The following is a 20,306-nucleotide window of genomic DNA, read 5'->3' on the forward strand; positions in this document are numbered from 1 at the left end:
GGGGTGGCCTTGGCCCCCAATAGTCCCCCTTCCCAGTGTCACTGCCACCTGAGTGCAGCCCTGGCCTAGGTCCCTGCTGGGAAGAACCTGGTGCCACCCCTGGCTGCCTGCAGGGCTGTGCACAAATCTGGGGGCCACCCAGGGTTGCACGCAGTGGCGGGAGTCGCCCCCCGTGCTCTCTTCAGATGAGCCACTTGTGGCTCTGTCCCATGCCCCACCCAGTGCCTGCCCCAGCCCCCCTCTTCCCTCACTGTAAGGGCCTCAATCTGCACCCCACTTCCCTTCCCTCCCCCCACTCCTCCCCACCCTACAGACTTACCAGCTGGACACTGCTGATATGCAGCCTGGCAGTTTGGAGAGCAATCGGATCCGTTTTGACCAATATGGCTCATTAATAATCAGTCGTCAGTATTGGCCCCAAAAATCTGTATTGGTACACTTCTAACAATAAGGCCTCATATATACATTGAATAGGAGCACAGGAACCCTGCGGGACTCTGTAAGAAAGGTTATGTGAGGGAGGTGGGGATATGATGAACACTTACTCCCTGCTGTCAATGAGCAGAAACAATTTAGAGCTGTCCTACAAGTATCCACCAGGCTAAATGCTTTATCAGTATACCTCGGGGTCAACTTATCAAAGACCACTGAAAGATCATTGGCTGAGACCACATGCATAGTCTCTCTGCTGTATCCAGAATGAAAGCCAGACTGACAAGGATCCAAGAAACCAAAGGCATCCAGGTGTGCTTGGAGCAGTTAAATGACTACCTGTTCAATGACCTTCACCAAAAAGGGAAGGCTGGAGACAGGGCAGTAGCTGGATGGGGAGTAAGCATCAAGTGATGGCTTCTTGAGTAGGGAATCTGAGAATTAAGAGCATCCAGTACCCTGCCCTTCGAATGGGAGGCATTGAAAACTCTGTCCAGCAGTGTCCCCAGTCTCCCATGGCTAGCTTTTACAAGCCAGGACAGCCATGTTCATAACTGGTCACCCTAATTCCTCCAAGCCCATCACCCACATCAGTTAGCGATAGCAATTTAAAATGATTCGTATAAACAGGATGCAATTAGGCTTCCTCAGTCAGGAAGCAGTGCTTCTGGACAATACTTTACAAATGCAATGGCAGTGGAGAAGAGAAGCTTCTTCACTACCACTACTGCCATACTGTAGTTGTTTAAGAGCGATATATACTGCAGTGAGTTGGCTTTAGCATAAATTGAGACCCATCTGTGTTCCATCTCCTACCCTTCCATTTAACTTGCCCCAGTTCCCCTAAATTCCAGTGGGACCCGTGATGCCATAGTGGTAGGAGTGGATGCCTGGGTGCCACCGTGCCTATGATCAAGGTCAGTATGCTATTCCATGGATTGACCAGGCCATCAGCAGAGTAGCCATCAAGGTTAGTGAGAATATCCCCCAGGGCAAAGGTTCTAAAACTTTGTGATACCACGACCCTGAGTGTTAGATGGTGGTGGCGGGGGACAGGGAGCTTGCACATGGCAGCCACCCCTGCCATCCACCACTCCATGCTGCCACCATGTGCCACTTCCTTGCACCACCACATGTACCCCCTGGGAAGTTTGTGGCCCCCTTTTAAGTTGCTGGGGGGTCATGACCCACAGTTTGAGAACCTCTGCCCCTGGGAAGGCTGGGGACCAACCTAGTTGGTCCATAACCCTAACAGGGGCAATGGAGGACTGAGATCTGTGCCTCTGTGAGGTAGTGGTTCAGATCTGACAGAGGTTTCTTGACAACATTTCTTGATAATTGGAGCCCCTGGATCTAGGTAGATGCAAAACATTAGGTCTAATGTATGCCCTACCTTATGGGCTGGCCATAGAGTAGCTCCATGGTTGACATGCATACCATGAAGTCCTACTCCAGCCCCAAAGAGCTGGCGTCAGTGTGGCTGTTGAAGTTCCCCAGCATAATATGTCTGGGCATGCTCAACACCAGCTCTGAGACCAACTTAGCTAGTTCAGTCAGGGATGGTCAGTACACCAGCAGAATCTCCAGTCTGTCCCCAGTCTTGAGCTGGGGATAGATTATAAAAAGGATAGAGAGAGACTTTTCACTGTGCCTGTAGGGGACAGAAGCAGACACAATGTCCTCAAACCACAGAAGAAAATAAGTTTGGAAATTAGGAAGAATTTTCTGACTGTGAAGATGGTCAAGCTTTGGAAAAGATGATCTTGAGAAATGGTGTGCAACCTTTTGGCCCCATGGGTTGTATGAGTTGTCCCCTGCACCCTGATTCTGTCTCATGCTGTCTAGATTGGGCCCTAAACCACCCTGGCCTGCACACTTAGTTTAGCATGTGGGTCTATGCTGTCCAGCCTGCCAGGCTCCCCATGGGCCCTGAAATTTGGCAGGAGGAGGACAGTCATTGGCATTGCCACCACTTCCCTACTGGCAAACTTTGGGACCCATAGGGAGCCCTGCAGGCCACGTGACATGGCTTCACAAGTAGGATCAGGCTGGGGGTTAAACACCCTTGATTTAGAGAAGCCATGACGCCTCCATCCCTGGAGATGTTTTCAAGAGTAGGTTAGACAGATACTTTGCTGGGACGGTTTAATCAGGGATGATCTTGCCTTGACTGGGGAGCTGGACTAGATGACCTCATGAGGTCCCTTCCAGCCTTGCTTTCCTTTGATCGTATGATCTCTTTGTTATCAATGTGTGATCTACCTTTCTCCTTAAATAGACAAGTACAAGAGTAACAATAATAACGTTTTAAGTGTTGTGCATAGACATTAAAAAACATACCTTATGAGGGACTGAGGCAGGAGTGTCAAAACTCATTTGGCCCCACCTTGCAATGCATGTTCTTTTTCTAATGTGACTGTTAGCCATTGGCTCCTTCTATATATGAGATTTAGCACATTTTGGGAAGTAAATGGGATTTACCGCTAACAAGGTGTAAGGCTTCTGCTTCTCAGGCAGGGTCAACATAGTTCTTCAGTGTTAAGGAAGTTCAGCAGTTATACATTAAATGATTATGTTGAATTAAAATCAGTAAATCAGATTTAATCATGGCATAAAGGTCTTTGAATCCACCTAAGAACAGAAAGCAAACCAGTCTGTCATATTTTACTCATTGCTTCTTTCGATACTGATGAAGAAATTTCACTTTTCTTCCAAATTATTGGAAAGTTCAGAAGTAATGAGAGTGTATTCCTTTATATGAAGTACTTCCTGAGAATTCATAGGTACCATGGTGATGAATGAGGGAGGGAAAAAACCCCTCCAGTCAGATAGAATAAAGGACCTTCTAAATTCAGTGTTGTTTGTTTTGTTTAGGATTCCTATAGAATTTAATCTAATCTTTGACTTCACCTCTTCCTGCCTCCAGAAAAGGAGGTTTAACCTTAGTGGCATCTAATCTGCCTATGCTTCTTCTATGGTACTTGCATATCCTGATAGTGAAGTAATATATATCTATTGGAAAGAAAGCCTCCGTTTAACTGACTGCCGAATGTATTTCTTATCACTCAAATAAGAGTATACCTTCTTTTACCTTTTTGAATCCTAAAGGGCAAGCAAAGAAACCCACAACACTGCTGTTTCAGAAGGTCAAGAAAAGGCACTTCACAAAGACTCCACAAAGACTCAAGAACAGTTATTACCCAGGTCTTTAGATAGACGGGAAAAATTGCCCCCACTGATTTCAGAAAGGCAAAAGAAAACATCTCCACTGGTCTCCCATGCAAAGGAAAATCAAGTTGCAGCCGCTGTCAGATCTGGTGTCCAAAAGAAAGATCCTTCCTTATTCATATCTGAGAAGCATACATTGGCATCAACTTTAACTGCAAAACCTCAAGACGCAGCTTCTGTTAAAGACTCCTTGACTTATCATGAAGTATCTTCTGATGATCTTGGTACTGTTACTGAAGAATTTCAACAAATTTCTGATTCTTCTATTGGAAAGATACCTGCTTCTGAGAGCCAAAAAAAGATATATACAGCTTTCATTCCAGAACATAATAAAATTCCTATTCCAGTTCTCTCTGTCAGTGATGAGATGGTACAGTATTATTTATCATTTTATATACACACTAATTATTTTGGACTAAATTGTGAACTCATCCATTCTGGACACTTGAATAGTCCCACAGATTTAAAGATCATCAATGAAATGGCTGAAGTTTACATTAGGTATCAGAGTTTCCTCTCAATGCAGTTAATGAGAGACCTCATGCCTCTCCAGAGTCATTGTTGTACATTGTCTATCATAATACATAAATAAGGTGGGACTTAAAATTAAACAGACAGGATTTTGGACACCTACAAACTGACAGTTTCACCTTGCAGTTGATATCCTGAAATAATCACAATTTAAGTTGTCTCACTGATAAGTCCATTTATCTCAGGGGTGTAAAACTCATCTGGCAGAATCAGTTCACAGGACAGATAAGCAGTATGCAGCCAACCCCAAGGAATGCCCCTGCTACAGGCTGGATCCAGTGCCAGTGGAGCTTGTTCTGGTCAGTCCTGGACTAAGCTGAATGTGGTGCCCATTTTGGCCAGATTAGGATACAAGCCACACCTGGTATCTGCTCCAGCTGGTCCTGTGCAGACACCATATGTAGTGCAGGTACTGGATTGGCTAGAATGGGCATTTGTATCCAGCATGCAAGGGGCCTGTGGAACCTCCCCCTCTGACTTTCACCTGGCATGCCAGATCCAGGAGTGGACACGGTGGGTGCTAGATCCAGCATGCAGAGGAAGAAGTGGTGATCCTGGACTGGGGTGATATGATATAGTTCTGCAGGCTGGATCTGGGCCATAGGCCTTATCTTCAACACCCCTGCTTTATCTTGTAAGTGGACCTAATAGTAGTAATCACATTTAAATATACTTTTGATTATACATCCTATTGCAATAAACAAATAATCCAATATAGTTTAATATGATAGCTTTAATATTGTTTTTGGATTTCCAGGTTTTGAGGGAAGACGGTCAAGAATCTCTCAAAGTTTATCAGGTAAAAATGAAAACAAATTTAATCTATAAAAGAAAATATTTTAGTTCTGTTCAATGATTATTCTTATGTTTAAAAAAGAAATATATAGGTAAATTATAACATTGAAGAGTTCTCTAAACAAAAGCAATGTTATTAGGATTTTTATTCATCTCTAATCTAGCCCTCAGATTCAAAAGTGACAGAATAGTTACAGGAGACATGACCGATCTTTTATCCCATTTTGCTCCTGGATACTTCGGGTGAGATGGAAATAGTTATAATCAGCGGTGCTCAACCTTTTCATTTTGCAGCCTTCATGAGTGCTATGGGGCTTATTAACAGGCCAGATCTGTGGGGTCAGTGTGTGGATCTGATCCTGTGCTGCCTGAGTCCAGCTAAACACACCTGGATCCGGATCTGTATGCCTGGACCCAGCTCTATGTTATCTAGACCAGGCCCCATGTCCCCAGATCCCATCTTACGCTGCCTGGATCCGGTCCCACACGTCCAGATCTCACCTCGTGCTATCCTGTCATGTGTGCCTAGATTCCACCTTGCACCACCCAAATTGAGTCTTGCATGCCTACATCCTGCCTAGTGCTGCCCCATTCTGTGCTCCCAGATTGGGCCCTGTGCAGGATCACACTGTCCTGTCTGGTGGGTTTCCTACGTGACTGAAAATTTTGGCAGCAGAGGAGCAGCAATTAACACTGCTATTTTCCACTGCCAGTTTTTGGATCTGTGGGGAGTCCCGGAGGCCAGATGACATGGCTCCACAGGCTGGATCTGGTTTATGGGCCAGAGATCGAGTACCCTTAGGTATAATTATTAATAGAAATCTAATTGATTTTGAATATGGTTCTATGTACTCAAGCATTTCTTCAAAAAAAGTGAAATATTGATAGTTACAGGATTGTCACTTGGTAAAGTGGCCTCCATACATACATTAATTCATACACATTTAGCATTTAATTTTTCTGTGTGTGATAACAGGACAGTCAGAACTCAAATGGAGTCAATGTCACCATCTTTAGTGTGAGGAATCTAGTCTGAATTTGTTGAAAAAATAAAATGCAGATCCTTCTGTGGAACTGTTTATCAATCTTAGATTAATTCTCCCGAAGCAGAAGGCAAAATGAGCAAAAATTAAAAACAAATAAGTTAACATATTCCTATTTATACTACTATTGTTAAGCAAGGGGGAATAAAATATATACTGAGATTTATAGAGAGACCATGAAGTAAATTAATGCAGAACTATTTCAACTTTAAATTTGCCCTTACATTTCTAGATTTATTTAATAGTCTATTGCTGTACAGACAGCCTGGAAAATTTAATGTTCTGAGTTTTGAAGGTTTATCTTTTAGAAGAGATAAATGTTAAACAATGGTCATTTTCTGTTGTGGATTATGAGGACTTTTTTTGACTATTCGGATAGCAAATCACCTATTACCAATACTCACTGGTATTTCTCATGCCAGATACTAATGCAGCATTAATATTTTTTAAATATTAGCCAAGACTGAAATCTTTCTGTTAAGAGATGTCTAAGAGATGGTAATGTATTTTTGATGTAGTCTTATTTGCAAAGAAAATACATAAAGCCCCATTTTTTCTCCCTGAACGTAGTAGGAATCAAGAAGGAAGTAGTTTCTTTACTCAATTTTCCAACCCTTTCCTCCCACTAGTCTGTCCAAAAATGTCTCTGTCTGTTTTTGTCTGTCTGCCTGTGAGATGAGAGCTTGCAGCTTTTAGTATTCCTGGCTCTGTATGGGGAATCAGGCTGGGTTCCCCCAGATACCTACCTCATATTCAACAAAAGTTTGTTGCATCACAAGATCTTTGAAATGAAAGATTTCAGGAATGAACTGGCACTTTTTTTTCAAATAAAAAAATGACCTACCAGCTCTATTTTTGACCATAGATCAAAGATACATTCCCTCAGAGTGGTTCAACCTTAGTTTTGTAATAAAATGCAGTTGTAATGCATTACATCTTAATATTTACTTTTTTGATCTTTAGGATGTTCAATTTGATGTTCAAGATTCTTCTGATGGTTATGAGGTAAATATAAAACATTTAAATTGAAAATGAGAAAAACATTTTAAATGGTTGGTTATCACAGTGGGAATACATTTGAAGAAAATCAGAATAAATATTCCTCATCATGAAGGAGACATTTTCTCTTTACAGAGATCAAGTGCATGAGCTATTAAGAGTAAAATACCTAAGGTTTAAAAGTTAGAGAGAACTTCAGTGAACTTTCAACAAAGGCAGCGGACTCACCAGTACCCATTTGGCATGACCCTTTGCAACCTTTGGCAAAAAGGATAGTTACAGTACTGTGCTACCACCTTCCCCATATATATTATCCATCCAGATAGATAGATACCCAACATCTGTGTCTCATAGACCTACTACCTTAACAGGCAGAGGAGAGGGACAGGGAGTTAGGAACCCTAGGTTCTTTTCCTAACTGTCATAGCTAGTTAGGTGACCTTGAACAAGTTACAGTCTCTTGTTGCAGTGCTCCAGTTGCACCAAGTAGATAACAATGCCTTCCCTACCTTTATAAAGAATCCTAAGAGTTCTGGATGAAAAACACTAGAGATTAGACAGAGAGAGAGAGAGAGAGAGAGAGAGATCTGGAAAAAGCGGGAGTATATCTAGATAGATATGACCCTTAGGATAGTTACAATACTGTGCCACACCCTTCCATATATAATATCTATCTATCTGTCTATCTATCTATCTATCTATCTCCACAGCAGGGGCTGGGGAATGCAGCTGGATCCATCGCACGGGGCTTCCCCTGGTGGTGTGCAAGCGCCAGGAGGTGCGCATTCACCATGCGGAGCTCTGTGTGATAGAGGTGGGCCAGCCTGGCTGCACTTCTTGCCACCATGTGAGGCTGGCTGGAGCCAGATGCTGCTGGGCAGCAGTACCTGCATGGGCCACAAGCACCCTGAGCGCCTGCCACCTGCTGCTGCTGCTGTTGCCAATGGGGTCTGTGCACCATGGGGGAAGTGTGTGTTGGGGGGAGGGTTCCCCCCCCACACACACCTCGCACATCCCTACACACAATTGTGTGTGTGCCCAGAGTGAGTGGGACACTGTGGAAACTGAGCAGGTCCCCTGGTGACTGCAGTAGTGGCAGCAGAGGCCTGCCTGGAAGCTGCATGCTGGATGGGCTGGGCCCTTCTGCCCATGAGGGTGGAAACAAGGTGCACATGCTGGGTAGGGTACAATTAGTTGGTGGGCACCTGTGGGCTGGATGTAATTGCCTACTGGCTGTATTTTGCCCACCTCTGCCCTATAGTCATGTCTGTGCCTTGCAATTATAGATTTGGAGGAGGCCCCCTGGCCCCAACACAGCACTTGACCCTTCAGGCCTTAAACCTTCCCTCCTGCTCTGGCTGGGCCCCTCAGCCCAGGTTCACTGTCCTAGACCTTGGTTTCTGGGCCCCAGCCCCGGTCTTGCTTTGGCAGGCTCAGGGTCTTGGTCTGTCAGCCCTCAGGTCTTGCCCTTTGCCCTCTTGGGGTCTGAGCCTGTTTACTCAGTCTTCTTTTTGGCTATAGGCTCTGAGCCCCAGTTTATAGCCTTGTCCTCTACAAACAGTAACAATGCTGCTTCAGACACTCCATGCAGCCTCCAAGCTTCCACTCACAGCTGCTCTCAGTCTTCCAGTGTAAACTTAAACACAGGCATAAGTAGGATGACTATATGTCCTTGGATTTTGGAGGCTGGTCCTGGCTGGCCAGCAAAAATTAAAACAAGCGGTCTGGGTGGGGAAGAGGTGGAGTGGCATGAGCTGTGAAATAGGAAGCCCTAGTAGACAGCAAAATTGCCCTTAAATATGTTAGCTTGATTAGTAGAATGACTATTAAAAAGGGGAGATGATTGTTAACACTTGTGAAATAAAGAACCAATAGGTCATTAACAGGCCATTGACTCCCTTAGAATAATAGAATAATAAAAAATTAGGGTTGGAAGGGACCTGAGGAGGTCATCTAGCCAACCCCTTGCTCAAAGCTGGACCATCCTGTGACGGGGGGCCTTCCTGAGGCTGGTTCAATAATTGACCTGCCCACCTAGCTTGCCTACCAGGCCATTGTTGGAACTGAATAGTTGTTCATAGAGGGGAGACTGCTTATTTATTGCCCTGATGCCAAGGGCATAATACACAGCTCTAGCCTACCCTTTACTGTGTCCCATGCCTTGCAGATGTCATCACATACTGGTGACAAGTCTCTTGGCCCCTTAACTGGGCTAAACTCAGTCCCATCCTGAACCTTTCTCATACTACCCCTGGCAGAGCCACACTTGGTCTGCCTGCTTCTTGGGCCTCAGTCACACTGCCCTACTGTCCCTTCAGGACCACCCAGGCTCCCTACTCTATACAGCCCTTCAGGCTTCATCTCTTGCACTTTTGGTCCTGGCCCCTCGCAGACTTTCAGGCCACCCAATTCAGGTCCTACTGTACGATGGGGTGTCAGGCCTACCACCCTGCACACTGGGCTGATTCTGGCCCCTGGACCTCTTTGGCCTCAGGTGTCTCAAACTTCAGCCTACTGCCCTCTCAGGTGTCTGTTTATGTGCCTGGACCCCTAACTGCCTACGGCCCACTCAGGCCTCAGGTGTCTGTCGACATGCCTGGACCCTAAACCTGTCCCATCTATGTGGTAACTCACCAGGTCTTGGGGGCTGAGGTTTTCTGGTGCCCCATCTTTGCCTTTTACTGGGGAGGTACCAGTGTGGCATTTCCTGGAGACTACCCTACCACAGGCAGCCCCACCACACCATCCAACCCCATCAGGGTGTAGTTCTAGGTTTTATCCAGGCCCAACAGGGACCTCCTCTGTCTCCATAGTTCCGACCATGTGTTTCAGGAACTGCAGGCTGAGTGATGTTGTTTCTCTGGCTCTCTAGATGCAACTGCCAGCTCTGCTCCTAGGGCCTGGGCTTATACTGAGGCTTCCCAACCTTCCTCCAATCTGGTGGCCCCTTTTTGGTTATGTGACCACTTAATTGGGCCACACCACACCTGCCAGCTACTCAGAGCCTTCCTGAAACCTCTTAAAGTGGTCGGCACAAGCTGTGCTCTGCCACACATCCCTAACTAGATCATCCCAGGCAAAGCTTTGTCTAGCCAGGTCTTAAAATCCTCCAAGGATGGAGATTCCACCACCTCTCTGGGTAGCCTATTCCAGTGCTTTATTACCATCCTAGTAAGAAAATTCTTCCTAGTATCTAACCTAAACTTTCCTTGCTGCAACTTGAGACCATTGCACCTTGGTCTGTCATCTGTCACCACTGAAAACAGTTTAGCTCCATCCTCTTTTGAACCCCACTTAGCTGCCTGAATAGTAAAACCAGAGCTGCACCATACTGCCCCACAGCATGGGGCATTAGTCACCCCTGTCCCTGTCTCTGCCTGCAACAGCACCCCTGACTTGAGAGGTGAGGGGGAGGAGAGTGGGGAAGGAAGGGCAGTGTCCCAGATTTCACATTGGTCCTATATGGTCACCCTATTCATAAACTAACTGCTGCCAAACTAAAATTCGCCTCCAACCTGGATCTGTGTCACACTACAGGGATAATGAATAAACATGTAACAGACATAATTTAACTTTTATGCCTGGTGCTGTTGAGCTTCCTTCACCCTTTCTGTGGCCTGGAGTTCCTTTACCCTGGCAGGACAGAGCTGGTCTGAGACCCCAGCAATGGTCCTGGCCTAATGAAGTCTGTAGCCACGACTTGCTGGGTCACCTAACCTACCATTTTCCCACCAGGTCTGTCAGTTACAGCCCGGATTGTGCTGTCTGCACCTGGGACGAGTAACCATTTTTCTTAAAGGCCTGTCCACTCCTAACAGCCCCTCTGGGTCCGGGAGCCAGCCAGTTGCTGTGGCTCTCTTCTCTTCGATAATGGGGGAGGGTTCCTATTACAGGGCCATAACATTGATTCACCACCAGTGATCTCAATAGGTGAAAATATATTGGATGTTGTAAGTAAACTTACATACCTTGACTCCATTGTTACTAGCAACCTGTCGTTTGTGGCTGAATTGAATAATGCATTGGCAAACCATCAAGTACCATGAGCATGCTGAGCAAATGTGTGGAACACCAACAAACTGACTGTTAAAAAATCAAGATCAAATTGTTTTGTGCTTGTGTCATCAGCAACCTTTCGTATGGTAGTGAATCCTGGACCATGCTCTATTCAAGTACCTCAACAGCTTCCACTTATGTTGCCTTTGCCTCCTTCTAGGAATTTCCTGGCAGGACAGAATTGCCCACACCGAGGTCTTGGAATGAGCCAACATTCTAAGTATCCTTTCTTGTCTTAGCCAGCATCGACTTCAACGGCTTGGTCATATGTAGAGAATGGATTGTGGTCATATACCTAAGGACCTAAGGATGGAGAACTCTTTACAGGAAGACAACCATATAGGCTTCCTTATCTCCAGTTCAAAGATGCTTACAGGAGTGATATGAAGGCGATGAACATCAAGCCAAAGACTGGGAGAAGATTGCTGAGGATCAAAGTGCTTGGAAACAGTCTGTTAAACATGGAATGAAGGTTTTTGAAGAAAAAAGAGCCCAGTATGCAAAGAAAAGAAGAAACCTCAGGCCACGTTCAGGATTGTTTGATACAAACTTCAAATGTGTTAAGTGTGGAAGAGACTGTGACTCAAGATTTGGGCTCTACAGCATGCAGATGTTCAGTGATCTAATGCCTTATTTCGCACAATTCTGTTGTCTCATGAGACAGACTGGTGCCTAATGCCTACCCTGTTGAGGACATAAGTCATTCCCTATGCCAGGAACAAAACAAAGACAAAGACTTGTTCGTGTGGCAAAACTTAAGAATGGCTTTGTATCTATCTGTTAACCACTGGATTCTTTGGGAGCCTAAAAAATGCATATAACTTCCTGCCACCCAAGGGTATATTTGTTTACTAGACTGGGAGTCTTTCCTGCTTCCATTATGACCAGGAGAATATTTTCATCCTTTCAGACATAAAGATTATCCTCAAGATACTGTCATACTGTCTCCCTTAATTTCCTCACTGTTATAAATGTCCTTCCCTGACTAGCCAGGTGTCATTTTCACCACTGGTGTGTCCTTTAATTTAAAGGAGACACCACTGGTGTCTCCTTTAATTTAAAATGTAAATTCATCATCAGCTGGAAGGTCTTGGATCAAGTCTGCAAGGGCCTATTTAACTGGCTGTCAAACATACTCGCCTCAGATGCTAATTGTCCATAATTACTTCTCTTACCCGTGTGGGCTTTGAGCCTTTCCCAGGTACAAAACTCATTGTTTAGAGAGTGACAACTGAAAATAATTACCATGTTATGCAGTTCTGGCCCTGTTACAGTATATGACATACACTTTATATGAAATATCATAAGGGCAATAAGGTTAAATACAGGTAGATGTTAACCGTATGTAGACTACACATGACTTGTCAGTAAGATGAGCCCAAGAGCACAAGCATGAAATTCTGCAAATATTTAGTAGTCTCATGACAGTATCTTTTAAATCCACTCTTATCTTCTCAGCAACACATAGTTGAATTCAGATAATATCACTCCTCTTTATAGAACACTCTTCCCATTTTCAGAACTTTCATCATGAGTGGCTGACTTCTGTACATGAAAAACCTGTTTATTGTCCTTTTGCATTGGCACAAGCTGCTTATATGTCAACAACTTAAGTGATTTCTGAGTAAATATACCACTTAAAGTTGCAATTATGAAATTATGTTCCAGGATCAAATCACTTGGGCTGTTCAGGTTCTTGCTTAATGCCTAGGAATTTAAGGTACTGCTGGAATCTTGAGTATGACTTGCCTAGGGCCATAATGCCATGTGCATGATTTATCTCATAGTTAAATAGGTTACATGAGTTCATACCATGGCATGTAACATTTAGATTGTTTTGGCAAAAAGATGAAAAATGTACTATATTTGCTCAATTAGAAATCAAGGTGCTCATTGGAATTCATGATGCACAGTGTCATGGGAGGCATAGGGTGCAGCAGTGGGGGAACCTGGGTGTGCAGTACACTGTAGGGGTCTCAAGGTGCAGCAGGAAGAGATCATGTGGCCCCCCAGGGCCCATGGCCCCTGCTAGTGTGGCGCGAGGGGCATGTAGCCCCTGACCTCTTAGAAGTTGGACAGCTCGGATAGGCAATACTTCCCTTGCTTACTAATAAGACAATCATGAGAGAGAGTGTTGAAAACCTTGCTAAAGATGAGGTGTCCACTGCTCTTCTGGAGCCACAAAGCCTATCACTTTGTTGTAGAGAGTGTTATTACTCAAAATGATCACTTCATTCCTTGCTGGATCTTAAGGAGGGTAAGACTTTATTGATAATAGGTTGTAAAGCAAATCACATTCATTTACTCACTTGCACACACTCATACTATACCAGTAGCAGTGTCAGGTGGTTGCAGCAGATGTTCTTCACTTCTTCAGAGACCTTGATAAAAACCTTGTTGATGTCGGATATCTGTCAATGTCTCGTTTTCATACATTCCTTCTTAATATTTTTCCTGCTTGCTACTGTTGCACATCTTACTAGTATCTTCTTACTTTTGCCAATCATCCATACACACATCCAGTCACTCAACATTCACTGCAATAGCTAATTCTTAATACATGCAAGTTCAGTCAAAATTGAACCCTTCAAGAGAAATCAGGTAATGACTTGCTCTTGAAGAATCAGGTTGTTCCTGATTACCTTGGTCTCCTCCAACCTTAGATATTGTTTCTTTTTGCTATTCTCTATCATCTTTCTGGATATCAAGGTCAGATTGACTGGTTGATAACTCCCTGTTTTCCTTTCCTTACTTAGAGATGGGTTGCCCTTTTCTAGTCATCTGGGACCTCACCAGACCTCCATAAGTTCTCAAAGATAATAGCCAATGGCTCTGCAGTTACCTCAGCCAATTTCTTGCATATTCTAGGATGCAGCTTATCTGGCCCTGCTGACTTAAAAACATCCACCTTTCCTATTTTGTTTTTTCACTGCTCTCGGCTGATTATTTCCTTCCCTATCCTGCTGACAGTTACTTTTAATCTGATAGCTGCTTTTATTCATTAAGACTGAAGTAAAAAAAAGAATTACATACTTCCTCCTTTTGCATCTCATGTATTATTAGGTTGCTGCGTATATTCAGTATGGAATCTTACTTTTCTTAATCTTCAAATTTCTGATATACTTGTAGAATGATTTTTTGTTGTCTTGCTAGTTGCATCTCCAGTCATGCTCTGGCCTTCCTGATTTTCTCCTTCATACTTGTGCAAGATTCTTATACACCTTCCTACTAATGTGGCCACATTTTTACTTTTCACAAAAAGAGGATTCCTTCTGAGTTTCAGTTTATTGAAGAGTTTGCTGTTTAGCTGGGCTTGTCTCTTACTGCACTTCCTATTCTTTGCACAGGAATAGCCTGCTTTTGTGCCCTTAAATGATCCCTTTTAAGCTGCAACAAGTCCTTGTGATCTTTTCCCCTTAGACTTGCCTGCTAGGGCTGCCCATCAATCCCCTGGATTTATTAAATGTTGCCTTTTTGAACTACAGTGTCCTTATTCTTCTGCTCTCCTTCTTTTCTTTCTTTAGGATCTTGAACTCTATTGTTTCATATTCATTGCCACCCAAGTTGCCTTCCACCTTCACATTCTTCACCAATTCCTTTTGGTTTATGAGCAGCACAATGAAAAGTGTTTTTCCACCTTGTGTACCAAAGAAGTTATCCATAAGATGCTCCAAAATTTTGATGGACTGCCTGTGAATTTCTGTGCAACTCTCCCAGTATATGTCACAGTAATTAAAGTCTCCTATCAGCACCAGGTTCTGTGATTTGGATGTTTGAAAAAAAGTCTCCTCTACCTCCTCCTTGTTCACTGGTCTATAACAGATGCCCACTGTAATGTCACCCTTGCTGTTTTCTTTTTTACTTTGATCCAGAAATATTTGATAGGCCTATATTAGGGTTGGGCTATTATTTTGGGTGGAGGGCTGCTTAATGAGTTTTGGTGAGCTTTCGAGGACTGCATGGGTAGTTCCACCCCTTGACAGTTGCCCTGTCCCCTTGTTGTCATTTTGGGACTGGAAGTCCCACCCCTAACCCCTGACCTTTGCCACCAGAAGTCCCTCCCATTGCCCCCTGGAAATGCTCCTTTTAGGAGGAGGGTTTGCCATCTTAGAACCAGGGGGAAAAATCACACACTAAAAGTCAAACACCTACTGTAATATATTTTAATTTTATTACCAAAAATATTTCTGTCATGATTTGTGTTTGTATAGTGTAATGTATATAGAGCTGATTGCATAATAACTCAAAAAATAAATTCTTAGTTGTTTATGGTGGGGTGTGGGTGGGGTGTGTGTAGGGGGGTGGTGTGTGTGTGTGTGTTTGTGTGTGGTGGGGTGGGTGTGTGGGGTGGTGGGGGTGTGTGTGTGGGGGGTGGGTGTGTATGGGGGTGGAGGGGGTGGGTGTGTGTGTATGGTGGGGGGTGGAGGGGGCGTGTGTGTGTGTGGAGGGGGTGTGGAGGGGTGTGTGTGTGGGGTGTGGAGGGGTGTGTGTGTGTGTGTGTGTGTGTGTGTGTGTGTGTGTGGGGTGTGGAGGGGTGTGTGTGTGTGTGTGTGTGTGTGTGTGTGTGTGGTGGGGTGTGGAGGGGGTGTGTGAGTGCAGGGGCTTCGCTTCCATGCTGCATGAGTGCAGGGGCTGCACATAAGTGTCAGGGAGCACTGGTGATACAGATGGCCCAGTGGAGGCTGCCCTCCTCACTGTGAGGTGCGGTGCTGGCCAGAGACGCACTCTGCTGGGCACTTGCACCCTGAGCGCCCCGCCTTCTGCTGCTTCCACCACCTGCCAGGGATGCATGCCACAGGGCAGTGTGGGGCGTCCCCACACCCCCACCCTCCCTCATCCACATGCAGCCCACCCGAGCTTTGCACTGCCGCTAGCCCCAGCCCAATGCTCCACCTTCCCGCCCAGCTGCAGCCCCACCCCTGCTGCTTCCTTACCTGTTCCCAGAGCCAGCAGGAGACTGGGGAAGCAGTAGGTCCCTGGGGGCTGCAGCAGTGGCAGCAGCAGCCCTTCATGGAAGCTACATGCTGGCTGCAAGGGTGGGAACGAGGCAAAATAGGGTATGTTTGGGGCTGTGTGTACACGTGGGCACCTTGCTCCCACCCTTGTGGGTGGAAGGGCTGGGTGGGGTACAATTTGTTGGTGGGCGCCATGGGCCAGATGAAAGTACTTGGTGGGCTGAATCCAGCCTGCGGGCCATATTTGGCCTGCCCCTGGCCTATATCCTGGTCTGTACCACACTTCAGGACAAATGTATATTGCTTTTATATAGAGAACACCACCACCTTTTCCCCCTCTACCTGTCCTTTCCGTGCAAGGGCTGGTGAAGTATTGTAGTCACAATGTATCAGAAAATACATGAGAAAAAGGATTTCTGGAAATGTTTTATTGGATCAACTGTGTAGATAGAAAAGACTTTAGACAAATTTTTGGTCATGAAATACTCTTCTTCAAGTGCCTAGACTTGAAGGAGTGTCCAGATCTAAAGAAGCATGTCTTGGAAGTTTGTCTAATATCTCTCCCAAATATAGCTGTTTCAATAAAAGATATTGCCACAAAAAAATCTTGCTTTTTGAACAAGCTAAACCCATCCATGACAGTATTCCAGCCATGTGAACTTGAACTATCACACCAAATCTGTTACCCCATACTTATGTGGCTTGCATTTTTTTCTCCTTATTCAGCTTGCTTCTCAAATTAATATATCAACATTTTAGAAGACTAGCTGTTGATTGTCTGAGTGCCTTGCTAATTTCCCCCTGAGAACACTGTTAAACCCCTCCATATTGCCTCCTCTTGGTTTTGATCCATGTAACTTTTCTCTTTACTTGCCTGAGATTTTGTCTCCATTTCCTTCCTGATGCAAGTCCAGCTGTATATTGGATGTCTCCGTACCCTTCAGAAGGGAGTCACCAACCATTACCACGCTTTGCTGCTTCTTGGTGGCACTGGCCTTGATCCTCCCAGACTTTGGGGTTCATAGCTCAGCCTGTTCCCCCAATAGGATAGTCTCCTTTTCTGATGCCAGAGGTTTCATACCTGTCCTTCACCTGGATGGCTGGGGTTCAGAGATGGAGTACAGTCTGTTGCCAGAGGTGACAAAGTACCTATTTCTGCCTTCTAAATATCCAGGACTTTGTTGCCCCCCAGTGTCTTCTCAGGGTAGCCCTCTTCTACACTTTTGGAAGTCTCTTTGTGTACCGTGTTAAATGAAGTCCTCATATTCGTGAATGCTTTGCAGCCAACTTCTACCTAATTCGCAAGGGAATCCACTATGAGGCACCTCATACACACAAAACATTCCCCGCCTGGATGTCTTTGGCAAGGGTGTACAAACTGCACTCTCCATAAAGCCAAGCCCAGAACTTGGGTAGAAGCTTCAGAGTTTAGCGGCTCTCCCTGGACAGAGCCTGTATAGGCTAGGAAAAACTGGCAGTTACTTCGGTGTTACAGTGTCTTCCAGCCGTCTTACTAATTTTCCAGGAAACCTAGAAATCATCCTACTGTGGTCATCAGCTTTACAGTTACTATATGCCCAGGTTTTCCCAGATATGTCCTCTTTTTGAGCCCTCTGATCTCTGTCCGGATGGGTTCTTTAAATCTGATTTTGCTTTGCTCTGCTGGTGGGAGCAGGGGGAGGGTGATCGGAGGCAGCAGGGAGCACAGATGTACTGCCTTCAGATGCGGAGGCATGCACAAACCCATGTGGAGCTCCTCGTTGCCTCCGATCATCCTCACCTTGCTCCCCCCCCTGGAGCAAAGCAAAATCCCATACATTTGGTCAGGGTAATGGGGCTGGGGCTGTGACAGGGCAGGGGGAGCTGCCTGCCGTTCCAGTGGGGGAAAGGGGCAGTGGGCTCTCTGAGGGCAGGGGGGAACTCTGTGCCTTGGCTGGTAGCACAGGGGCTGCTGTCTGTTCACAGGGGCTGAGTGGCCAGGACACACTGCCTGGGGGAGAGGGGGAAGGAGCGGGGAGGGGGACTGTGGCACGGGCAGCCCCATCCCAGGGCAGGGTGGGTGTGCTACAAGCCTCCCCTCCTCAACACATGCTGGGGCTGGACATGCTCTGCTGCTGCTTGCATGAATCAGAGCCACTGTGCTCTGGCCTGGTCAAGGCACAGACAGCTGGGGCCTGTCCAGCAGAGCTGGTGGGGGCAGGGGGCTGTGGGTTGGGAGTGAGGAGCACCGGTAGGGCTGAGGGGGGAGGGGCATGCAGGTTGGGACTGAGGGGCACCAACAGGGCTTGGGGGGGCAGGAGGCTGCGGGTTGGGAGTGAGGGGCATGGGCAGGGGCTGCAGATCAGAAGTGAGGGGCATGTGGGTGGGGACTTTGGGTTGGGAGTGCAGGGCACTGGCAGTGTCAGGGGGGCTGTGAGTTGGGAGTGTGGGGCATCAGCAGGGATGGGGCAGGGTCTGTGGGTCAGGAGTGAAGGACACAATCGGAGCCCAGGGGGGCAGGGTACTGAGGTTTGAGAGTGAGGAGCATTAGCTGGGCTGGTGTTAGTGGGTCCGGAGTGAGGTGCAACAGCAGGCCGGGGGGGGAGGGGGGCTGTGTCTTGGCAGTGAGGGGCAACAGAACGGGCAGAGGCAGGGCACTGGCATGTCACCACTCCCCCCGGCCGCTCTTGACAGGTGTCTTCTTTTTTGGACTTCGAAATACGGTAACTCTACAGTAAAGAAGTGCTAGAATACAAATAAGTAAACTCTCCTTGCAAACACCCACTCAAATTTAAATGAAATTAAATTACCTCTAACTTCTCAGAAAGTTAATTCAGTAAGTGGTATAATTTTGGAGCTGATGTAATGCATGCTTTTATATAATAAAGGGGTAAAGGGGATGAGTTTCTGCTTTAAGCACAAATTACAACTTGGTCTTAACTACAGATCTGCAGCTAGTGTGTTTGTACTATAAGGTAGAAAAGATTAAAATAAATGAAAGGATGATCATTGTACTTAAGATGTGAGATAATGAAGGGCTCGAGCAGAGTTTTAGCTGTACTGGAAAAAGGTAAGAAAGAGCAACTGAAATTTAGGGTTTGCCCAGACTACAAAAATTAGATTGGGCTTAGTTAACAGGTTTTATCTACCCCTTACCTAGGTTTATTCTTTTCCCTAGCATGAACTCAAATGAACACCTCTTAGCCTACACAAGAGAAAAGATATGAAGCTCTGCTGTAACTTCAACTAGCTTCCTTAGTCTAGAGTATTTCTATCCAGCTGGCAGCCTGTGGGCCTCATGCAGTCCCTGAGTGGTTAACCTTTGCCCCCCAGACTCTCAGTGTAGATGCTGATCCTGGCATCTCTCCAGCTGCTGCTTCTGCTGCCAGAGTTTCTGGGTTCTCCCTCTTTCTTCTAGTTTCTGCTCCTTGCCCCCAGTGCAGGAGTTCTGGCAAGGAGGGTGGGGGAGAGGGCACAATGCAGGGTGCCGGGGTACTGGCACAGTGCAGTGAGGGGGTACCTGGTGCACGGTAGGATGTGGGGGATGGGATGGCATCACACAGTGTGTGGCTCATGCAGCATGCAGCACACATAGTGTGTGGCCCACCTCTGGACACTCAGAAATTTGACAACCGTAGCCTAGAGAAACTCCGAGCGAAGTTGTGCATAAAGTAGTAACAAGTTCTAGACTTGGATTTGGATGCACTGAAAAAGTGCAATGATGTATGTCTGTTGATATACTGTTAGCAAACAATATAAAATAATAATAATTACTTTTTTTTATAGACTGTAATTTTGGAGAAAGCTCCGTCCACTGCAAGGCATTTTCCAAGTTCTTACAGAAAGGCATCACATCTTCAAGGTAAGCTTTTTTTTCTTGCATGAGAAACAGAATGGTTGACGTTTTAAGCTCTCGTACCAAAATATGTTATGGGTTATGAAACAAGATATTTTAAATACATATGCAATTTTCCTTTTTGAAGCTTACTTTGATCTGATTGGTAGAGGGGCCAGGCCAGCTGGGCTGTTTATTGCTGATCCCTGGGGAAGCAAAAACCACTCACTAGCGATCAGTGGCAAATGGCCCAGCTGGTGCAGCTTCTTTTCCAATTACCGGTGGGGGGGGCAAGTGGTGAAAGGAAAACATTAAAGGAGCCACTGTCGGGGGCACTTCTAGCCTGACTTACAGAGATCTCTGTGCCTAAAACTACCATCAACCCTGACATAACACAGAGCCAACACCCTAACCTGCCACAGGTAAAGCAGGGGAACCATGGCAGCCAATGTC

At 45.7% G+C, this 20,306-nt stretch overlaps 1 protein-coding gene across 1 annotated transcript in view; it reads left to right on the forward strand.

Moving 5' to 3' along the window:
• CCDC7 (coiled-coil domain containing 7) overlaps positions 1-20,306 on the forward strand; it is a 213,810-nt gene that overhangs the window by 108,681 nt on the left and 84,823 nt on the right. The window contains exons 18-21 of the mRNA XM_059729133.1: positions 3,541-4,030; positions 4,949-4,990; positions 6,993-7,034; positions 19,805-19,880. Coding sequence (XP_059585116.1) covers positions 3,541-4,030; positions 4,949-4,990; positions 6,993-7,034; positions 19,805-19,880 — 650 coding nt within the window. The remainder of the gene's footprint in view (positions 1-3,540; positions 4,031-4,948; positions 4,991-6,992; positions 7,035-19,804; positions 19,881-20,306) is intronic.

The sequence above is a fragment of the Alligator mississippiensis genome, chromosome 5 (genome assembly GCF_030867095.1).
Source record: "Alligator mississippiensis isolate rAllMis1 chromosome 5, rAllMis1, whole genome shotgun sequence".
Taxonomy (NCBI): Eukaryota; Metazoa; Chordata; order Crocodylia; family Alligatoridae; genus Alligator; species Alligator mississippiensis.